At 36.7% G+C, this 24,369-nt stretch overlaps 1 protein-coding gene across 1 annotated transcript in view; it reads right to left on the reverse strand.

Annotated features, from left to right (window-relative positions):
• LOC122789359 (anthrax toxin receptor 1-like) overlaps window positions 1-24,369 on the reverse strand; it is a 1,490,698-nt gene that overhangs the window by 1,157,220 nt on the left and 309,109 nt on the right. Inside the window, exons 2-3 of the mRNA XM_044056748.1 lie at window positions 6,664-6,735; window positions 6,471-6,542 (exon numbers count right to left, since the gene is read on the reverse strand). Coding sequence (XP_043912683.1) covers window positions 6,471-6,542; window positions 6,664-6,735 — 144 coding nt within the window. The remainder of the gene's footprint in view (window positions 1-6,470; window positions 6,543-6,663; window positions 6,736-24,369) is intronic.

The following is a 24,369-nucleotide window of genomic DNA, read 5'->3' on the forward strand; positions in this document are numbered from 1 at the left end:
GTGCTATACAGACAAATTAAGATGAAAAAGGTCATAGCAGGTGCATACATTCAGTTTTGGTAAGCTACAGAAAAATTACAAATCAAACCCATGTGTAGACATTCAGATTTGGCAATTTCTACATAGTTAAGGAAGACACTGTGAATTTTCTGTATAATTAACTTTAAATGCAGGTATCTACAATAAAACTTAAGAATATGCAGTTCAATTTGTAGGCACTGATGAAACTGCTTGAAGCTACATAATTGATAACTTATAGAAAATGGAACAGTAATAGTTACAGGAAACTAGATATGCAGGTCCATAAAGCATTTATCCTCAATACTCATATAATGTTTTTTGTTTTTTTGGAAACCGCTTATAACTGAAGAAATAGCAATCTAATAACTACAATTTTCAGCAGTTAAAAAAATACTTTAGCAAGTCTGCTGGCTAAATACAATGTATCTGCTGCTGTTGCCACTACCAGCAATCTACGTCCAACCTGCATCACGGGAGCAAGACGGATAGATGGGGAGAGTAACAAATGAAGACACTTGGCCTGCTCACATTTTCCAGGAGGTGAGGGATCTTTGTATGCATTCTGCTTTAAAGTCCGTGTAAGAACAAACTGACAGAAATGTTAAACTTCCAGGAGAAGAGAGGCTTCTGAGGGGATCATCTCTAGGAGAATGAGCAATGCCTAAAGAAAAATCTCATTACGTACATTCTACTGGAATACTGTAAGGGACTGATATATGGGACCATCAGGTACATAAACCAAAATAACTGACTGACTAACTATATAATCAAACCAAATGAGTCATCTCCCCCTTAGGAGAAAACTGCTGGATGCAAGCAAACACACACACACACACACACACACACACACACACACACACACACACACACACACACACACACACACATACCTAGTTAAGTAAATAAAGTAATAAATGGGGAATTTTGTTTACCAGCTTTACAGTGGATTGAAGTAAGCTTTCAGGATGGGTTATGACCAGTCATAAACTGGAATATTTTAGAGAATGTCTACATAAAATATCAGGTATTAAGTCTTATGCACGAACTTGATAGCATTATGGCTCTAATACGAAATTGCTACTAAAACATCAGTTCTACCTGCCGGTCTGATTATTGCAATTACAAACACACATACTCACAAACACATTAGTTGTGGGTGCTTATATGTGTATTAGTCAATCAGCTTGTGATATCTTAAAACTTTAAGGCATAAAGGCTTAAAAACATCACTGATAAGGATAGACTTGATTATACAAGCTAACATCTCCATTTGCAAAAGAGTAGTTTATGACATCTTGTTCAGCACAGTTTTCTTTCCCCAAAGGCATACCATTAAACTTCTGTGATGTTTTCCTGGAAATGTACTAAAATTTGTCAGCATTCTCCACTACTACAATTGATGGTTAGGGGCTGAAGCTTTTAGGAGTTCTATAGCTAAGATGTGTGATATGTCTTGGTCACACCTGGATGATGATGTGACATATATGAATGTTGCTCTGGACCCAGATTTGTTTAACCCCCATGACCTAGGACTGAGTAAAGAAATCATCAGAACCTTGAATCTTATATCCCCTGGCTAATGCATTACAAGGCTGCCATCATTTAGGTACTTCAGACTGTATGGATAGAAGCTGGATGTTTCACTTCACCAAGATAGAGTGTTCGCTTTTAATAATAATAATAATAATAATAATAATAATAATAATAATAATAATAACAATAATAACAATAAAAATATTTTTCTAAATAAATCAAAAATCAAGTAAAACAGAGCTGCATAGGTTCATATGAAGGTTCACATATGGACACACAAAATCCTACTAACAATATGGGTGTAGCTTTAGTAGTTATTGAAATACTGTAAGTTGTTTATAAAATGGATATTTACTTTGCTTATTATGACTTATAAAATCCAGTTTAATTTCGAGAATCTACTAAATAATGCCATGCAAAGATTTATTTTTGCTGAGCAGTTTTCCACTTACATTTCTTTAGTAATGCTTATGGCAACAGCTATATGAACATTTGTATGAAATGAGAGGATATAGCTTTGTTTTGTCAAAAAACTCAAAATGCAGGATTTAAATGATGGAGTACAAACATCTAAAGCTCAATTGGAGTGAAAGAATTAATTGACTTGCTCAGGGTTGCACAGTAGAAAATGGAGGCAGTGGGAATCAGCCCAAAATGGCTGCAGGATGTAGGTCAGCACATTTAACCCTCTGCCCCAAAATGCCAGACATGAAATGAACCTCATCAGTTTTACTTCCAAAAACCCTCATACACACACGTACTTTAAACTTAAATAATGATAACCAGTAATGCCACATTCCCCTGTAAACTAGCTCAAGAAATCAAATATGTTTTGGGCAGGACTGAATAATCTACTTCATCCTGGATAAACTTCTACCCCATCCCAGCTGCTACTATTGATAAATGCCCCAAGGATGTTTCAGATAGTTTTAACCAATTCTTTTCTGAGACAATTCAAGCCCTAGCAAGCCAACTACCTCCTAGCTCCCCTGGTCCTGAAAGTACCACACCTAGAAACCTACCCTCATTCAGATTCCAACCAGTGGCCACGTCACTTAGCCATAACTTGATCAAAAAATTAAAACCCACCACACTCTCTGCTGATCAACTCCCTGCCGAGTACCTTCAAAAATCATCTGATGCTATTGCCTACCCAGTATCAATACTAATTAATCGAACCATAACAGAAGCTAGAATTCCCACCATTTGGAAAATATCCTATGTAATCCCACTTCATAAAGGAGGCAGCTCTACTGAATTCTCCAATTACAGATCAACAGCCATGCACTCTCCACTTGCAAATATTATGGAAAAATCTATTCACAGACAACTCATGCACCACGTAATCCAGAATCACCTCATGGCAGATACCCAACATGGCTTCCATCCACACCACAGCACTACTTCAGCCCTACTAGGTTTTACCAACACCATAAACCATAATCGCAACAACAATCACATAAGCTCCACTCTCTTCTAGGATCTTTCCAAGGCATTCAACATGGTTGACCACCAACTTCTAATACACACCCTGCAAACATTCTGTATAGATACTGGGGTCCTCCAATGGTTTACTTCCTACCTGAATGGGAGACAGCAGGCTGTTCTTTGGCAGAACAAACTCTCTAACCTACTACCCAACACCCTTGGAGTACCACAAGGCTCTATACTAGGGCCCCTGCTGTTTTCCATCTTCATTAACGACCTGTATACTGTCATCCCAAAAGTCAGCTGTATCCAATAAGCTGATGACTCCACCCTGATCTGCTCCGCTACATCTCCAACAAACTTTTGGTCTGCTACTCAGTCCACCTTTAACACTATAGAAAACTGGCTTTCTGGACATCGTTTGATACTAAATCCCCAAAAAACTAAAATGCTGTTTTTCCCACTAACACAAAGGTCTCCTCCTTCTACCTTTACCATAAATGCAAATGATGGCACATTAATCTCCCCTGACCCCTCTACAAAACTACTAGGTGTCATTATAGATAACAATCTAAAATTCAACCTACATGTAAACAAATTGATCAAACCCATCAATAAAAAACTAGGGTCACTTTACAGAATAAAAGCCTTCCTAACCCCTCCAGCTAAAACTGCCATAGCTCACTCTCAACTTCTCTCAACACTTCTGTATGCATCCCCTATACTCTCTAATATAAACAAGACTGCACTTAAACTCTCAACGTGCTATAACCACATCGCCAGGTTTGCCACTGGGCTGCCTTTTAGGACACATCATTGCATCAATCTTAACCAGCTTGGGTGGCTTGAACTACCCAGTCTAATTCAGTATAACCAACTGATCATGGTTTATAAAATCCTTTATAATCCGGATAATACTCCTGCACTTAAAGATCTTATCACCCCCTATCACAATCCGCGACTGCTTAGATTCTCTAACAGATTACTAATTCAGACAAGCAAATTTAACAATGCAGCTGGTGACTCTCTCTTTGCAAAATCTGTAGGCAGATCCTGGAACTCACTTCCAGCTGACATTACTTTACTCTCCTCCCTAGGTCAATTTAAAGCTAGACTCAAACATCTAGCACTAAACTGGCTATGTCATTGTATCAAGCCTGGCTAACCCTCTTCTAGATTATGTAAAATCTATTAATCAGCTACTGTTTAATTTACCCCTGGCTTTCACCAGGGTTTAACTCTAACCTGTGGAACATGTTTATTATTGTTTGCTTATGTACACTTTGTCAAAATTATAATTGTAACATGTTTTTAATGTTTCTGTTTACCTGGAGCTTTTCTCCCCGGGCCTCCGCTAAAAATGGACATGCATCCAGTCGGACTATCCCGGTCAACAAATGTGAAATAAAATAAAAAATAAATGTGGAAGCCAGTAAATATGAAATTTAAAGGTCCACTGCCACTCTAAGCCTAGCACTTCTCATCTGTCTCACCCACCTTACTTATTCGTGTGCCTTTAAGGGAAGAAGATGATAAGGGAAGTGATATTAGGATATTCTTTAAACAAGAACCTGAACAGGCAAGTATCACATGCTGGTTTTGCTCCAAACCCACAATTTTGAGTCTTTCCTTAGGAAAGAAATATTGCAATATAGTAAAACTGAATCACTGGTTATGAAATTCAGGCATTTAATGTTTTCCTGTATGTGTGTGTTTGTGTGTGTGTGTGTGTGTGTGTATGTGTGTGTGTGTGTGTGTGTGTGTGTGTGTGTGTGTGTGTGTGTGTGTGTGTGTGTGTGTGTGTGTGTGTCTATATATATATATATATATATATATATATATATATATATATATGTGTGTGTGTGTGTGTGTGTGTATATATATATTTACATTTCTAGTAACATTTCATTTTGAGAGCTCAATTTTCATTGTTTTATTTTCACATATACAACAATATTAGCATGTTTAAAGTTAACTGATATGTCTCTCAGCTAAAACAAGATACAGGACAATGGCAATGCCCCGATTTGATGGAAAATTCCAGGAAGATTTCCTTTATAGTACAACTTGACTTGTCGATCCCTCATGTTCATGTTCATGTGGTACTTACATAAATGATGCTGGCATGAAAACCATCTATCTGTGATGGGTTCATAGGCTCATAGGAGGTTACCAGGCTAATGACTCTAGGGCATTTAATAAGCCTAGCCATGTAAAGAACACTTGTATAACCTAACTGACCATAGTTAGATGGTCGTTGTTAGCAGAGCAATTCTATGATAAGCACCGACTCTCCCTGTCCATGAGGGACATAGGTTGCTCCCCCATCAAATTGTTAAAATTGCACTTAAATAGGGTCATTGAGGAGCTCTGCTTCACATGAATTGGGAGCTTATTCCAGAGGAGTGGCAATCTCTGGGAGATATTACCTGTCTCTCCATCATGCTTTGTTAATGTCACAGGCCAGGATGAGATCCCTACAGTGACTGACTCTTGTCCCATTTGATTTGTGGATCTGCAGCATTTCCTTTCGGTCTACTAGGTCAGCAGCATGGATAAACAGTCATTATACAACAATACATAGGCTGGCGCAAAGTAGCTTTACTAAGGCATGAAGTGAAGAGTTTGTATTTTTGATAATAGATAATAATATAGTGTTATGTGACAGGACTGATGCAAAATAGTATAGAAAAAGATCTGAAGAGACTTTGCAAGAGCATAAGAATTGTCTTGATAATTGGATAACCACAGTCTTGCACATATAAGGATAGCCTTATTTTTCATAAAATCTACATTTATTATCTTAAAATGTAAAACGGCACAAACAAGTTGAATTAGATCTCTTGTTGATTACTGACATAAACAATCAAAGTCTGTAAGACAGAGGGGGAGAGAGGGAGGGAGAGGTGGTAGGGGGAGGCAGATAGACACCTAGCAGAAGGATTCCGCACACCTATCTGAATACAAGACATGCAGTGATGAAATATATTACGTAGCAGGTACTACAATTCATTTCTAAACAATTAGAGTATCAAAATCCTCAAAGATGTAGTTTGGCTAAGTAACTATAGACGTATGAGTGGTTGTAAGTAAATCACAAAATAACTCTATGCATGTTCATTAACAAGATATAACAGTACTCACAGCCAAGTCATAGGCAATGAGCAGAGCAAGTATTGTGTTTTGTATGATTAACTAATCTTAATAACGTGCATTCCTCTGCTTAACCTCTTACAAGCTAAATTCGTTTAAAAACATGGAGCTGTTGTATAAATAATGAAATAATACATATTATCAGTTATAAGCAGCACTTCAGTAAATCTTTTCTGCTTGTTACAAGAATAATCAGTTAATGTGCTTAAAAGTATAATAAAAGCAAAACTGGTTGCCATGTTTATGAAGACAGAATGCTGAAATGTCTAAGCCTGTTATGACTTGCTATAAAAATGTAGAGCATTTGCTACAAATAGAATTATTTAAAAGCTTACCTGTCTTCTGTCAGTTTCATTACAACTGTCCCCCGAGAGGAAAACACAATAAATGACATACGTAACATTGGACTGCAAAGAAAAGCATACAATTACAGTTTTAATCAGGAAGTTTGTTCTCATATAGTTCAATTTAAATACATAAATCTGGCGCATTTACACTTTTAGAAAAAAATTAAAAAAGGAAACATACCTTATGAATTTGTTTGCCAGGTTCTGAACAAAGTAATAGATTTCATGCCAGTTCTCTCTTACACTTCCAGACCTAAAATTAAATTAAGAAAGTTAAGTCAACAATTCATCAGTTTTACTTACTAATGTTATGCAGTATTCTGACAGTAATTTCAAATATATAACATTGCAGGAATAAATAAATATTCATGAAGCTAAATAACATTTTATCAAAGTAACCAGTTTTACTGAAAGTATTATGATGATCTGTATCAGTATGGTTTTCAGAGCTATTTGCAGACGCATTTAACAAGTGGGGTGCCTGTTGAAAGGCAGAGGACAGTAACTAAGATCCACAGAACACTGAGAATTTGTGTCAGTAGGTGGAGTATTTATTAATTTCAAGATTATATTTTTTATTTAGTTACCATTTGTAGGCTTGTGTAGATCAGGAAGCAGGTGGGGAATTTTTGGTCTCAGCTTGGAAAAAGTGAGTACAAAATAGTAGTAAACAAAGTGGTTTACAGTACAGATGAAGAGTATTAATACAATCTTATACATGGAAAAGCATTAAAAGAACATCACAGAAATCTGCCTAACATAATGGGAATTTATCAATATAAGCTAAGCATGCAAAAAGATTAAAACAACATCACAGAAATCTATCACAGCATGAATTTACTTTATACCATATTAAGCATGCAAAAACATTAGAAGAACATCACAGAAGTCCAATACAATATGACTTTAATTTAATACAATATTAACCATGCAAAAACATTATAATGATATTGTAGATGTCTGCCTACAAAGGAGAAATCCATCTAATATCAACATATATACAGTTCTGAAAAAAAGTATATACAATTCCATTTACAGAGCTAGATTTTTAGCTTAATTTAAGCTGTACTGACAATTAGGGTAATACGTTGGCTGGTGGGGGGCAGACAGAATAGCTTGTAAAGTAAAATAGAGGGAGGTGGTTTCTGTGAGGATGGGGGAGTGGTGCAGAGTAGTATGGAGAGATTGTGTCGAGAGGGTAGCATATTAAAACTTCAAAAGAGACACAGCTCTCTGTTCTGAAGTCAGGCAGAAATAAGAACGGGGTAGATGACAGATAGAGGTTTAATCCAGCATGGTTCTCATAGTGTTAAGTTATGTGATTAACAGAGGAAGGGAGGAGACAGTAAGTGTAATAGAGTTAAGTCGTATACAGAAATTTAAGAAATTATGGAATTAATTTCAGAATATTCTCCCTATTCTGAGGTACTGAGATTTCAAAGTTAGTTTATATAATAGCAGAGGTGTTGAGGCACAGTCAAATATATATCAAGTGGTAGAATCACACTTTTAACATTCAAAATCCTGTGACTTTCAATATCAATGCTTGTACCTCCAACATGGAGCCCAGTGAATTGATGTGAATTGAACATTACACAAATTAGGCCTCAAACCCATAGATTTGCCTAACATATTTAAATTCCTCTTGATACTACCATTACCATAATCAAGGAAATGTATAAGGGTTAGCTGCCAGCTCATGGCTTTGGCCATGTTCATGTCATAATAACTGAAAGTCTTTATATTATTTTAGCATTTTTTTGCCTAGCAGATTACATCACATAAAAAACATGATTTACTTTTCATTCATTTTCTATTTGAGAAAATGTCATTTTATGAAAATATGAATCTGCAGTGGATTCCTCTCACCTTTGTAATATCCTGTAATTTATCAGACAGTATTGGGTACCTTTGAGTATATTGAAATAATTCTAAACACTGTAGAGGGTCAACAGAACAAACAGAAAAAGTAAATAAAAGATAAGTAAAAAAAAAAAAACCTGAAAGAATAAAATACTATGTTTACACGGTTCCCTATTATGCCGTCGCAGACGCAGGTTGTCAAATGCATCTTTGTTAAACAGTAAAGCATGAAAAGGTAAAATACCAAAGCGGCGTTTCAGCGAGCGATTTGGCCGCTTTCTCTACTTTGCCTTTTTTGGCACTGTATTGTGATCTCGGAGTTGATATATTTAAGTAGGGGGGTATGGGGGGCACAGCCCCCCACATTAAGTAATGTTTTACTGTTTTTTTTTCTTTCGGAATAACAATTGCTGTTCTGAAGTTTCGACATTGTAAGCTTTCGCCTTACATGGGGATCTGTCGTTCGCTCTTCTGAGTGTGCGATATGGTAATATAGACCCTGGAATGTCTTTTATTTGTTGTACTCATTTTATTCTTAAAGAAAACTATCTCCCCCCCATATTCCTCTGAGAAAGATTGCCATCAACTATTGCTTTTTACAGAAACATACATCCTTATCATCTTAGCTTTTAACTGTGTTATAATGTCCATCCCCCTTTTTTTGCTTTTAAAACAATTTACATTAAATTGGTATTAACTTGTAAACTTTGACATAATCTGTAACATACCACCTTCCTGTCAAAAGAAAACTGACTTTATCAAGTCATTTTTTAAATTAAAAATGTTTCTCAAAATTCACAATTTTGTTTAAATTTCTTCACATTTTTCCATTTCGCATTATCATTGATTTTTTCTTTAAACTTTATTCCTATTTTTTAAATCATAAAGTCCATGTATTCCTTTCCTTCAAAGATCCAACATTTACATAAGTCATAAGTTAGATAAAGTGTTCAAGCCTTATGGCTTTCAAGAAATAATATCTCAGTAACTGTTGGATCCAACATTCAGGTAATTTAGTCCATGGTTATACCATTCTAGGTATTAAATAAAAAAGTTATATTCTTTTTATTGTATAACTCTAAACAGAACTTTAAATTCTGATGTTTATATGTCTTTATTATGTTCGGAAGTTATTATATAATTATCTATATGATATATATTATAGGATTATTTAAATATAAAATAATCCAAACACTGAATAAAAGAGTCATTAAACACCTTTTAGAAAAATAAAAGTTAACCCATGATATATCTTTAATGAAGAGTGTAAGTGTTCATCTATCCTTATAGTATAACAGCCTAATATCAGATATTCTTTTTTGTGAATTTATGTTGTAATGATTCTATTTGGTTAAGCTGTCATTTATTAAGAGTATTGAACACTGTATTGTGTTACAAAATTGATCTATGTACCTTAAACGAACTAGCTCATACTGTAACTTCTCTCATTGTAAAGTTTTTGAGAATCATACCCATCTGCCTCAGAGACTTATTACAGATGGCCTTTTTTGTAATTCCTTAAATACTTTACCAAACTATATTTCCATATTCTCTTCATTAACCTGCCATCATAAACCAATCATCTATATGTATTAGGACTAAAATATATATTCTGTCTTTGCATTCTAGCACTTTCTGAACTTTACTTCTACAACCACTACAATGCATAGAATAAAGGTGAGGGACTCAGTGGTGAACAATGTTTATAATTCTGTTCAACACAACCTTCTCCATCCCTCCATCCATTGAACATTTAATGCATCATAGCCTCTCAGAGATATAAACCACTCCAAACCATAACGATAATGCCTTACAAACACTACACTTTTGTTTTCCTTCATGATATTGTACTCTACTACATAAAATATCTTACTCACATATAATGTAGCTAACAAACCACATTTTATTTATTAGTCATATCTTGTCATGTACCTGATTAAAACTGTATATGTTACCTCTCTCCTGCCCACTCAATTCGTGGCAGGCCTTATGCAAAAATAAATAAGTAAATAAATATACTCTGGCTTTTCGTAGCATGTTTAGTCATTCTTAAGTATAAAGCATAAATTTATGTAAAGGGACATTTCAGGAAACAAATAGCCAGATTAGTGAAAGCAATCATCGATAAGGCATTATTGTTCCAGAGGTTTAGGGATGAGTATCCAACAACTGCAACAGAGATACACAATACCCGTCATGCAGTAAATGTCATCTCTCCCCCTCCAACTTGTCCTTTTTACCCAATCATCTCACTAGATCTACCCAGCAATTAAACAAACTGTAAGGAAGGGATGCATACAGTAGAAGCAATGTTTTTGTATATATCTACTATTCCTCATCTCTACGCAAGCAAGATATTATTGAATCACTTATAGTTTTTCCTAGCAACTTAATAGTATACGTTTTATATGATGTTTTATTTGGGCAATTAATGTATCAGTTTATTGTGTATGTCTTCTATCCCTTGTGTAAATTACTGCTGTATGACTTTTGAAGAAGTCCGATTGCTGAACATGTGTTAAGTCTGACTGGTATCGAACATACTTTTTGTCCCTGTGTGAAATGTATGTATTATGTGGGATATTCTCCTATATACATGTTCATAACAGGAGCAGTACATCAGATATGGCTTCTATCATAACCATACATTGTAATCTGCTGTTAGTTTACTCTCATTACAGATGCTGTTTTCTGCAGTGTTACAGTTCAGTAGTTCTGTGCTGATGTTTACTAATTTGTAATATTTTACAGCGCATTAATTTTTCCCTTGATTACATTTGGAAATTTACATCAGTCCAAACACCCTTGATTAAACTAGGTGTTATTTGTGTTTAACAGCTAATTATTGCATGCACAGTTTGTACTGAGATGCTTTTGCTTTCAAATTTTTCAAAAGCACCCTTTTAGGTCTTTCTAGTTACGTCATGTTCCCTGCTGTATAATAATGACATTTGTAATCATTCCCAACTACTGTTGATAAACACAGCTGCACCACGCAGACTGATTTATTAGATTTCCTTATGTTAGGCATAATCTGTCATTTTATGACTTCTTTACTTGTACACTTTTTGCAGCTGTTCCTGTCAGACAGCTTAGTGTAATACCATCAGCCAGATTATCTGCTTGTATTTATTTTATTTTTTAGCCCTTTATGAATAATTCAGATACCTTTACCCATGATGGTTTCCTATACATCAGCACTGGCCACATCACACTCGGCATGTAAGATATTGCTTATTCCTCCACTAAGGCAAAATACTGTAGCCAGTTTTAAACACTGTTTACAATAACTGGACTTAAGATGAGTATCTCTGGGTGAAGCATGAAAATAGGGGATCTCAAGGTGAAAAATGTATCCCCTCAAATTTACAGCTAGTTACTTCATGTTGCCAAAAGCACAACTGGTAGGAACCAGTGAATGTAATCTTGTGGTTTAGTTCACATGGTCACTACTACTATGATTGCTACTCTAACCCTTGGAGAACAAGCTACTTGGTAAAACATCTTATATGGCAAATTGCTCCTTTGCCCTGTAAGTACGTAATTAGTAACTGCTTATCTGATAATAACTCATACAGTGACTTGTTAAAATTGAGACTATATTTATTTGAACCATCTATAGACAAAAGGTCAGATTCATAAAGTTTACCACAATGTGTACACTATCTGTACACTTTCTGAATTCAAGAACATCTCTACCACAATTTTTGTGCTGTCTTTTCACTAGGAAAGGTTATGCTAAGTGTACATGTAGGGTACCCTTTGTGATAACCTTTATGAATCCACCCTAACGTGATCACAGCAACTTCCTTCACTGTTATATCTGATGTTTTAATAAAAGGGCTACAACCTTTTAGCTCAGAGGTGGTTAATGAAACTGTTGCTTCCAGTCAACCTGCATATGATAAGAAAGCAAATGCCAGCAAAACATGCATTTCCATCTGACAATTTTTACATAGTAGAACTAAAAGCTGCTTTATGGTAAATTGAATGCTGAAATATTTTTAACACCCTGCCCTACAACAGACAGAGATGGCAGCTCTGCTAATACTTGCTGTTAGGCTAAGAGGTTTAAGACTATGCTTTGGCTGCTAGATCTAGAACCTTCCAGCAGTCATAGATTTGATTCCAACAGCCTCAATTTGCTTACTACTTAACTCTGAACAAGTCAGGTAAAGAGACATTTCGTGCAGCTCACTCCTTTAAATGGGCCATGTGCTAGTAGGTTTTAACTGGTTGTGAAGGCTGCCAGCCTAGCCAGATAGAATTTTATAGATAATTCTACATTTGTAAATATTAAAATAAGACACAGGCGTGTTGTCTTAAATGGAAAAAAACTGCTGTTAGATGTGGAACTAAAAAAAAATGAAACAACAGTGCTCTCTGCTGACCACGTAAAACATGTTGTGACCCTTTGATCTAAAGTCAGCTTTGGTCTGTCTAGATGAAGACATTCTTTCTATTGTTTCAACCAAGTGCTAAATTGCTAGATTTAAACATGCAGATGTATTTTTATTGCTCTGCTTTCTGACCAGCTGCAAGATAACACAAGGAGATGTTAAGAATGTAAATGTAGTTTCTGTTAGCCTGGGAACCCAGGGAAGTGTGAAGAATGATGTAATGGGAACCAAGAATGTGATTTTAAAAACAGAGAGAATCAGAGAGAATTAAACATTTTTGTCTTGACCATTCAACTCATCAGCACTCTGCCTCTTTCTATATGTAAGTCATCTTACACTTGTGTTTTCTCTTAGAAATAGTTAGAAAACAGAAAGATTAGAACTAAGTGTTTTTCTGTGATGTCAGAACAGTACTACTGAATTATTTTAAGTATTTCTCTGTGATCGCTGAACTCTTGACTAGCACTGTATAGTAAGAAGTATTGTCTTGTGGTTTTAATTATTTATTATTAAACCTTTCAACTGTGGCTGCTTTGTCTAGAGATAATTTAAGCTCTTAAGAGTACGTGCATGCCTTTGGTAAAATTGTACAAAGCCACTCTAATAGCTTTAGCCCTGTGCTATACTACCAATTGGATAATAATATTGCACAGTAATAACTGGACACCCTTTTAAGGGCCTTTGAGTAGCCAATAAATATTAGCTGGGTGGTGGCAGTGATTTCTACCATATAGTCTGGGTAAAAGGGGCACAGCTGGAGAACCTGTGCCAGCCTTCCCCAGAAGTATCTGTGTGGTTGTATAAACTCTTATCTCAAAGTGTGTGTGTGTCAGCTACTTGAGCAGGGACACAAAGCACTGGTTGGACAGAGAGGTTGCTGGAGATTTTAGCTTGCCCAGCTAGCTGACATCTGGACCCTATAGCTGTGCCAGTGGGGAGTCTTATTGGGGACCTGGAGAGCAATGGAATGACCAGCCCCGGATTGACTGTGATCTCTGTGTGCTCTTAAGGGAAATTGCACTTTACTGTGTGTATTGGTTATCCTTTCCGCCTATATGAGACACCCCTCACTGGTGTTAGTGATGAGGATTGAGGTTCCTTGATTGCTGGGCCAGGCACGGGCATCACACTGGTTAACAAAAAATTATAATTACTGTTATTACCTGAAGAAGTGGTGACTAGTGTAGTATGCAGTGCAAGTCTCCAAATCCAAGTAGCAATCCAAATAGAGATGAAACAACACATTTTATTTATAAAATAAGATTAACTGATTTCGTCTTCACAAATCAAGGACTTCATCATGTTGATCTTGGATTTAGAGACTTGCACTGCACACTGCACTAGTCACCTCTTCAGTTTATTTGTAGCTTGTTTGGTGACTCTTGGATTTGGAGACTTGCACTGCACACTACACTAGCCTCTTCTTCAGTTTATTTTTAGCTTGTTTGATGACTGTTAGACTTGGAGACTTGCATTACACACTACATTAGTCACCTCTTCTTCAGTTTATTTATAGCTTGTTTGGTGACTGTTGGATTTGGAGACGCATTACACATTACACTAGTCACCTCTTCTTCAGTTTATTTATAGCTTGTTTGGTGACTGTTGGATTTGGAGACTTGCATTACACACTACACTAGTCATCTCTTCTTCAGCTTACTTGTAGCTTGTTTGGTGACTTGGATTTGGAAACTTGCATTACACACTACACTAGTCACCTCTTCTTCAGTTTATTTGTAGCTTGTTTGGTGACTGTAGATTTGGAGACTTGCAGTGCACACTACACTAGTCACCTCTTCAGTTTATTTGTAGCTTGTTTGGTAACTGTTGGACTTAGAGACTTGCATTACACACTACACTAGTCACCTCTTATTCAGTTTCTTTAGAGCCTGCTTGGTGACTGCTGGATTTGGAGACTTGCACTGCACACTACACTAGTTACCTCTTCTTCAGTTTATTTATAGTTTGTTTGGTGACTGCTGGATTTGGAGACTTGCATTACACACTACACTTGTCACCTCTTCTTCAGTTTATTTGTAGCTTGTTTGGTAACTGTTGGACTTGGTGACTTGCATTACACACTACAGTAGTCACCTCTTATTCAGTTTCTTTAGAGCCTGCTTGGTGACTGCTGGATTTGGAGACTTGCACTGCACACTACACTAGTTACCTCTTCTTCAGTTTATTTATAGTTTGTTTGGTGACTGCTGGATTTGGAGACTTGCATTACACACTACACTTGTCACCTCTTCTTCAGTTTATTTGTAGCTTGTTTGGTGACTGTTGGACTTGGAGACTTGCAGTGCACACTACACTAGTCACCTCTTATTCATTTTTATGTAGCTTATTTGGTGACTGTTGAACCCCTTTTTTCAATTATTATTACCTGACCATTTCAAAATGGCACTTGTGCCTGTTAAGGGCTTTGGACAGCTTTGTCCCTCCCAAAACTGATCACACAATAAACACTTAAATAAACTAGAAATGCAGTGTAATTACAAGACAGCCGACTTCATTTTCCAACAAAAGCAATCTTCCTAGCATATACAGACATAATGACACACTTTAATGAAACACAGCATGGAAGAGCATGAAAAGAGAATCACTCGTTTGAATGTCCTGTTAATTTTCAAGAAATATTACACAATGTCTCAGATATAAGAAATCCAGGGGAAAGACAGTACAGTTATGAAGTCAGTTGGGCTATTAAGTGTGAAGGTTATACCTTGTGGAAGGAGGCATTCTGTCTATACAGCAAATTTCTAGAATTTCTTCACTGGTGTCAGATGGACTGATTATAGTTTATGATTTGCTGTATTTTAAATGTCACATCAATTGCTCAGTATTTTTTTTTTTTTTTTTGAAAATTCTGAGATGGAATAATAGGGACATTTAAAGAGCCTTTACTGATCATAGCACCAGGAAGTACTGACACAAATGACAAGGAAAAAAATGAGCTTTGATGACAAGAAGAGAATGTAATATGCAGGCACCAGGCAGAGATAATCTGCTTTAAATGTAGTAGAACTTTCCCATTTTTTTCAGCCACATTCATAATGTTAACCCACATGCTATTATGTCCAACCTGCTATGCTTTGAATAGCTAGTGGAACAGTATCAAACATACTTTAAGAGTTTCAGAAACAGAACTGTCACAATAGAAAATTAATTACTTCATGCACACTGCAGCATCCCAGCACAATTCTAGGATACCTTCTGCCTTCTATGCATTAATATGAGACCTTCTTGTGTCACACAGTCAAATGGCATAGATCTTGTGTCCTCCCCAGGAGACTTACCTGCTCTGTTACTTGCGTAGCATTACCTTAGGTTCCCATGAGCCATATAGTAATCTATGATAGCAAGGCCACACACATTTGCTTCTTCTTTTTATTTGTTTAATGAGCAACTATTTTTTTTTATTTTACTTATTCTATACATTTATTAACTGGGTAAACCTTCCTTGTCTAGGAGTGACCTGGGAGCACATGTGGTTAAGTGAACTGCTCAGAGTCACATAGTAGGCAAATGGAGGTAGAAGGAATCAAACCATGTACCTTAGATACAGGAGGCAGCTCATTAGCATCATAGACCCTTAATCATCTGTGCTAACTGCCAGACAGCTTGATTTACCCTTTCTTTACCGTCTTCCTACCTGCATAGTGCTGCAATATGTAGAAGTGTTAACCAGTTTTTAATCCATCTTACTTTAGCTGAGCAAGCTTATTCATTAAAGCCCTGAGTTTGTCTATTTTTTTTCAATAATTTGAGAGAGTAGCACAACTCTCCTTACAATTAATAGGTCACTGGCTGCTCTGAGTTGACCTGAATCGTACTCTGTGAGCCATGAAAAACTAAATCCTATTTAGCTTATTTCTTTAAAAAGCAAAACAAAAAAAAAAAACAGTGCCTCTACAATCCCCTGCACCAGAGCTCTAAATCTGCACCAAAATGATAACAAGACTTGCTGGAGGGATCAATTCCTAACACAGCATACTCCCAGCCTGGGGATTAATTTGACACCACAGCCAGACCGAATGTTTCTTTGTCTGCCTTTAAGGCGTGTATTGATATCGGGATGGGTGGACACAAATTTACACCACGTTTATCATCTAAGGTCCTGCCCGATTTGGGAGGTGAGCAGTGTTAAGTGCATAACAAGAGTATCTAGAACTTTTAAGCTTGTCTCCTTAAAAGTGTGTCTGACTAGTGGTAAGAAATGGCATCAGTCCATCACTAATTAGTAAATATGACTGCAGAAAGTACAAGAAGTGAGCAATGCCATAGCTTCTTCTTGGGATGTCAAAAATTAATTGTAACCTTTGTCAGTTCCCACCTTCATGTAAGCATTACATTTCCTTAGATGGTGCCAAACAATACTGCTGACTTACGATAGAGCAACAGTTAGTATTTATGTAGGGACAAAAATCACAGCTGACACCAGACCCCATGCAACAAAAAACAAATTACTGGCAAACAAATGTCACATGATTTGATCTCAGTTAACTGTCTGTAGGACATAGTAGAGTAAGGAATTTTACTTGATGGAGGACTTTCTCTATTGGCAACTAATTAATGTCAAAACCTACAGTTTCCAAAAACTGTGAATTCTGTGAATGAGATTTAAATAGTTGCCTGTTACATGAGTGAATGCTTTTCTGGATTACCTTTACATCACCCATTCTAGCAACTCATGCCATGTGCCTACACCCCTCTCTGTGAAGTACTGGCAGAGTTCCAGGGAGCGGTCAGTCTCACAGTCGACTGCTAAAATCCCCACTCCCCCATCTCTCTTGCTTTGGATGACCTCTTCATATCTCTATCTCTCTGGCATGTTGTTATGCACCAGTATGATTATCCTCTTGACTCTCTTTATTTCTCCGGCTTGTCTTCTTACTGGTAATGCCCTTCTTCTTCACACATGGCCTACTGGTGCCTTTTCTTTGTCAAATTTCCAGAGTCCTAATGTCTGTCTCTCTCTCTCTCTCTTGCTCTGTCTCACTGTGTGACCTCAAGAGTTTGTATTTTATTTTATTTTACTTCAGTTCATTTATTTACCAGGAAAGGCTGACTGAGCCTACTGAAAGACCCCTATTCAGTAGTGAACCAGGGAGAAAAGTTCCAGCTGTGACTCCAATTAGAATAGGACAAGTGCAGTCATATTCATGATGGACACATTTAAAGGCAAATAAAAATAAAAGAAAGAAAGAGTTACAACAGTACTCAAAGTGTGGCTGGGCAAGAGCACTGAAGAGCAATTCATTGCCGCTATACATTCCATTATCACATGTCATGAACACGTACAGTGACGAACAGCGAACTACAAGACTCATTCATGGACTCTTGCCCTTCAGGCTGTTACTTTCCAAACAGTTACACATGTGTTCATTTCAGGCATATATGAAGGAAAAGTGAGCAGTATGAAGCTCTTTGTTAATGACATAAGGACACATACACCTGTGGAAGATAGGGTAAGGGTCTGAGGAAGGATGTGGAGACGGTGATCGAATGAACAGAAGGATGGCAATTGAAGCTTGTTACAGAAAAATGTAACATACTGCACTTAGACCACAACAATGCTGATGTGAAGGATCAGAAGGGAGGACAGAAGCATAAGACAATAGAGGATTGCCATGATATCTTAAAACTCTTGTATCAGAGATAACATGGGGTATATGCAAATTACCCTTTAAGGATATCAGGTGTTTCAGACAAATGGCAATTCTGAATGTCCATGATTTTTTCTATTACTTTTACTTTTAAGTGTATTTATGGACAGTCAGGCCAATAAAGCCAAACCCTCTAACTGTGGACATGCATGTTTCTACCTTCTTATGGCATCATCAGCACAGCATAAGAGGAATGTTTGACAAGAGGATTAAGGTATCATGCAGTGGAAAGTTTAGCTTTGCTAGATTTTTCTTTTTGTGTATTTTAACCAATTGGTTTTCCTGTGTGACCTTTATACTTATTGTTTTCGTTTTTTAGTTGGGATATTTTGTAGACACCCTAATCTTTATGGGTATCAGTTGGGTATGACAACCCTGTGTTTCCAAAAGTCAAACAATTCTCTTATGCTGTGCTGATGATGCCATAAGAAGGCAGAAACATGCATGTCCACAGCTAGAGGAGTTGGCTTTATTGGCCTGAAATTGTCCATAAATAGACTTAAAAGTAAAAGTAAAAGAAAACAATCATGGACATTCAGAATTGCCATTTAGCTGAAACACCTAATATCCTTAAAGGGTAATTTGCATATAACCCATGTTGCCTTGGATACAAGAGATTTAAGGTATCATGCAGTGGAAAGTCTAGCTTTGCTAGATTTTTCTTTGTGTTTTTTAACCAATTGGTTTTCCTGTGTGACATTTTATAAAATGATGGAATATACAGCTTTCTTCTGTGTGTGTGTGTGTGTGTGTGTGTGTGTGTGTGTGTGTGTGTGTGTGTGCGTGTGCGTGTGTTTTGCCATCTCAATATTCCAAGCCAACAGCAGTGGGAGAATGACCTTTCCCTGACACTCAGTGACTTTATTGCAAATCTTCAGTTTTGTTACTGATATCATGTGCACTTTCTTGTTTGTCTTTTCGGCTTTTCCCGGTTAGGGGTCACCACAGCGCAACTCCAGTCTGCTAATGATTGGCAGTAGATTTTTATGGTGCCGAGTTGCCAGCCTGATGCCCAACCTTTAGCGAAGGCATGCCCATTCACGCATGTCCTTCAGAGGCCACTCGACCATGGGGAGGACATGCAGACCCCTCACAGAAGGCACTCCAGCTGGGAATCGAACAGGAGAACCTCTTGCTGTGAAGCAACAACACTACCGCTGTACCACCGCGGCTTCGAAATCACATGCTATATTTTTAGGGCAGATGTCAATGTCATGCATACACACACACACACACACATATATATATAATATATATATATATATATATATATATATATATATATATATATATATATATATATATCTTATAAAATGTCATGCCAAAAGTAAATGGTTTGCCCTCTTAGTCTGAGGCTGGTTTACTATGATTAGTCCTTTATAATTTATTGTAACAATGTCATTTTCTATTACTCTGTAAGTAAAATTTAACTCTGTGGTGTCATTCTTTGCACATTTTGAATGCAATCAGTGCATTTTGTTATTTGTCTCACTAGGTCACACAGAAAGAATGGCATACATGCAGAAGAATGCTAGCAAATATTTTTTTATGTTCATTTACTCTTCATATGATACTTTAGTAATACAATGGAAGATAAACATTGCTTTGCTTACTTAACCCTATCTTCTTGAATAAGATTAACTGTACATTGGTTGTACTCACAACAATTTCCTTCTAACAATTCTGTTTACCCATTACTTCCAACACCTTCTTGAATTCTGTCACAGTGTTGGGATCTACTGTATTCCTAAGAAATCTGTTCTTTGAAGTACTGCCTTGTTTTGTCTGATAATTTGTCTGAAATATGTTTCATTGCTGTGCTTTATTAATTAGCTTAATGCACTTGAATTTTTCATTGCAAAGAATCCATGTCATTCCTTCAAATGTATTTGGATTTATGTTTATTTAAATATCACCACGTAACCACTAAACCCAGCCTATTTTCAGTTGTTCTACTCTATATTAACACCATTTTGTCTTTCTTCCAGAGACAGGATCTCCAGGGGTCTTTGTACTTCACAGTAATATTCCTGTTATCCAGTTATGATACAATTTTCTGTGTCCATGCTTGTTCGTTCTACATTCTACATTATGCATATGCCATTAGGTCAGCTGTTAAAACTATACATTTTTTGTTTCTGTTGCCTTCATTATATTTCCAGAAGCATTGCATTGCAAACCAACTTTTTTCTACTAGTATTATTCCCAGATTCACTGCATTGAATTTAAAACGTTGTACATCTAATCAAAGTGCATCAAACACATCCTGTTTTTCCATTCCACTCTGTCGATAAAATTAAATTCCTAACTTTTTGTTTCCTATGAAGAAACATTCCCCTTTTTCAAATCTGACTGCAGTGTTGGAAATAATTACCTCAAATGGATCCTGGCAATGAGTTCTACAGCCCCACTAGATAGGGTCTATATTAGATCTTTGAAGGTTTAGAGTGTCGAACGCCGAAGCGTCGACACCTAAACGTCGAAATCTAATAAACGTGACAGGCCAATTACTCAAAATTTTTTCCCAGGGAAAAAATTTGTGTGGCCAACAAAAAAACAAACAAACTCTAAAATCCTAATCAAGTTGAGGGCTGTGCCCCCCCCCCCAACTAAATATACCAACTTAGAGATTGCTCTGTATTGTGGAGAAGGTCAAATCCCCGATGACAGCCAAGCAAATTTTTTCCCAGGGAAAAAATTTGTGCAATTGGCCTGTCGCGTTTATTAGACTTCGATGTTTAGGTGTCAACATTTTGGCATTTGACAACCTAAGCGTTCAAAGATCTAATATAAACCCACCAGATATATAGATTTTTAAATGGTAGTCCTATTTGCTCCAAACAACCAATATACTATTTCATTTATCTCATGTTCCTGTATTAAAAACATTACCTTTGTTTTAGCAGTTTGTATGGGTCTATGTCATATAATCAAACTACCAAAATTTCGAACACCATATGTTCGAATTTGGAAGTTCGAAATATGACAACAACGAAACCCCATACAGCAAATTTTTTCCCAGGGAAAAAATTTGTTGTTCCAAAAAACACACACACAACACAAGCACACCAAACACCTAATAAACCTACACTACACCTTACATACACAGCTATCTATGCACTAACCTTAACCCAAGCCCTAACCCTAAGGTCCATTACTAATGCACACTTACCTTACCCCCATCCGAACCCTAAGGTCTGTCACTATCGCACACTTACCTTACCTGCACCCTAACACTAAGGTCTGCCACTATCGCACACTTACCTTGCCTGTGCCCTAACCCTAAAGTCCGTCACTATCGCACACTCACCTTACCCGTGCCCTAATGTCCATCACTATTGCACACTTACCTTACCCACACCCTAACCCCAAAGTCTGTCACACTCACACACTTACCTTAACCCGATCTGTAACTTTCGCAACACAATACAGAAAATGTCGAAGTCGTGGAAACAGCCAACCAAATTCTTTCCCTGGGAAAGAATTTGAATTTCCGTGGCTTCGACATTTCTACCTAAGGTCCGTCACTATTGTACACTTACCTTACCTGCGCCCTAACCCTAAAGTCCATCACTATCGCACACTCACCTTACCCGTGCCCTAACCCTAAAGTCCATCACTATCGCACACTTACTTTACCCGCACCCTTACCCTAACGTCCGTCACACTCACACACTTACCTTAACCCAATCCGTAACTTTCACACCACAAGACAGAAAATGTAGAAGCCATGGAAACAGCCAACTGAATTCTTTCCCTGGGAAAGAATTTGAATTTCCCCGGCTTCGACATTTCTATTTTTCGAATTTCCCCGTTCGATCTTCCAATACTTGACATTTAGGACAGTCGATTAAATAACAGGAACCCGTTTGTATGACTACATAAGAGCATGCTTCTAGGTTCTAGGATTTGATGATTTTTATACATTATGTTAAATCATGTAAATCATCCAAGTTAAGGCTTTTAAACTAAGACAGGAGCCAAATAGTGTAATTATTGTTGTATTTGTTACTGATGTCCATATTACATAGGGCTGAAAAAAGTGGTTAACCTACTTCAGAGTCACTTTGGTGTTTTGAATGTGATGTTGCAAATGACAGGTTTGCCAGCATCCAACTTTGTTATTTCTTGGCATGTACAATGATTGTAAATTGCATTACTGGAAAGCAATGAAACTAACCAGTCAGACTATCATACAGTGGGTGACAAGGATTATGCAACTAAAGCCACAAACCACTAAACTAAAACAGCAGAAAAGAAGAAAAGCAAAAGATTTGCCCATGTTGTTCTCCACACAATAAATAGACTAAAAAGTAACGGTGCGTGCACTTTCTTGTATCTCATGTCTCTTTTCTCGATCCATCTTCATTTTGCAAATGTTTATACTCTGTCTTTATGGTTCACACCTGTTAATGTCATCAACACAGATAGTTGTACAAACTTGCGCATTCCCAGGGATTGGCGAATATTCCCTTTTCCTAGGTACTGTGCAATCTCAGAGATAGAATATATAATTAGCCGGGTGTGTTTTACTCTTGCATACTCTGAGATTAGGTCTCTGAGCATGTGCAATGATGTGTCAACATTAGTTTTTTGAATTTTTTTTTTTGCAGTTACATTAGAGTTGATATTTGAGAGTTTAGATTTAAGGTGAGCACACACACACACACACACACACACATATATATATATATATATATATATATATATATATATATATATACATATATTAAAATGACCTTATATTTATCCATATAAATTTATTTACATTACATTAGTAGGCACTTTTTTCCCATTGTTTCTAGTAACCACCTTTGTTGTCTATACAGAATTCTAATATATGTACTTTTGTTGTTTCCATGGTTTATGTGTTTGTAGTATATCATGTTTACAACTTTTCTCCTTCAGCCTACGCTGAAACTGGGTTATGCCTGGTCAAACTATCTCATCTTATGGGCTATACCTGGTCAAAGTATCTCATATTACAAATATAAACAAATAAATAGGTAACTAAGTAAACAAACTTACAGGCAAGTGTGCCATATGATTTAATGTTTCAGAAAAATATTGTGGATTCAGAGACGGAGCAAGGAATAGTGAAGGAAAGTCAAGAGGCATTGCTAGAGGAACAAGTACATTTTTGCACTGCTTGAGGTCAGGGGGCACGTGCATGAAGATGACGGATGAGCAGATGGGTGCCTAGCTGTTTTAAGAGCCCATGAACATATCTAGTTTTTATTAAACTGTCAAACCTATATTTCTGTTCGAGTAGGGAACCATAACTCATCCCACTACTTCTCTTCATTTTTTTTGCCTGCACTTCTCAGTGTTTTTACCCTCTTTTGTTACATTGTCTTCTGAGAACTTTATGTATAACTCACAGTGATATGCAGCCTAACACATCTGTTCTTAAAGCTTCCAGAACTTTACACAGGCATTACATTTCTTATCTGAAGGGGAAAGGGGCTGTTTGACAATGTTTTTAGTGCCTAACATTTCTTACTACGTTAACATTTTTCATGAATCCATATATTACCTGCATGCTTATTCTAATATATATTTATTTATTCTTGCAGTGTGTCTTTGGTAAACAAAATACAGAACTGCAGACACATGCCAGAAAAATCAGTTTTCTTATTGTATACATCTGATTGTTATATTTGTTGCTTCCTATAGTACCCATGGTTACATGCATCACAATCTAGTGTATTTTAAGTAGATTAAAATGAGCCACACATTGTAACTGAATTCATCCATTATTTATTCTCCACACACCATTTGATTCATATTTTTCAAAGATGACCACCACTATCAAGGTCCCTTCAGCTGGCATATAGCCTTTGTAAGAATTTAAATTAAAATGTTAAATAAAAGTCAGATCCACGTTCACCTATGCGTGCATTTCCATCATTGATTCAGGTGTGTTTAGTAGTTGCAGAGCAACTCATTCATCCT

Source organism: Protopterus annectens, chromosome 14.part0 (assembly GCF_019279795.1).
Source record: "Protopterus annectens isolate FY-2018-M chromosome 14.part0, PAN1.0, whole genome shotgun sequence".
Lineage (NCBI taxonomy): Eukaryota > Metazoa > Chordata > Ceratodontiformes > Protopteridae > Protopterus > Protopterus annectens.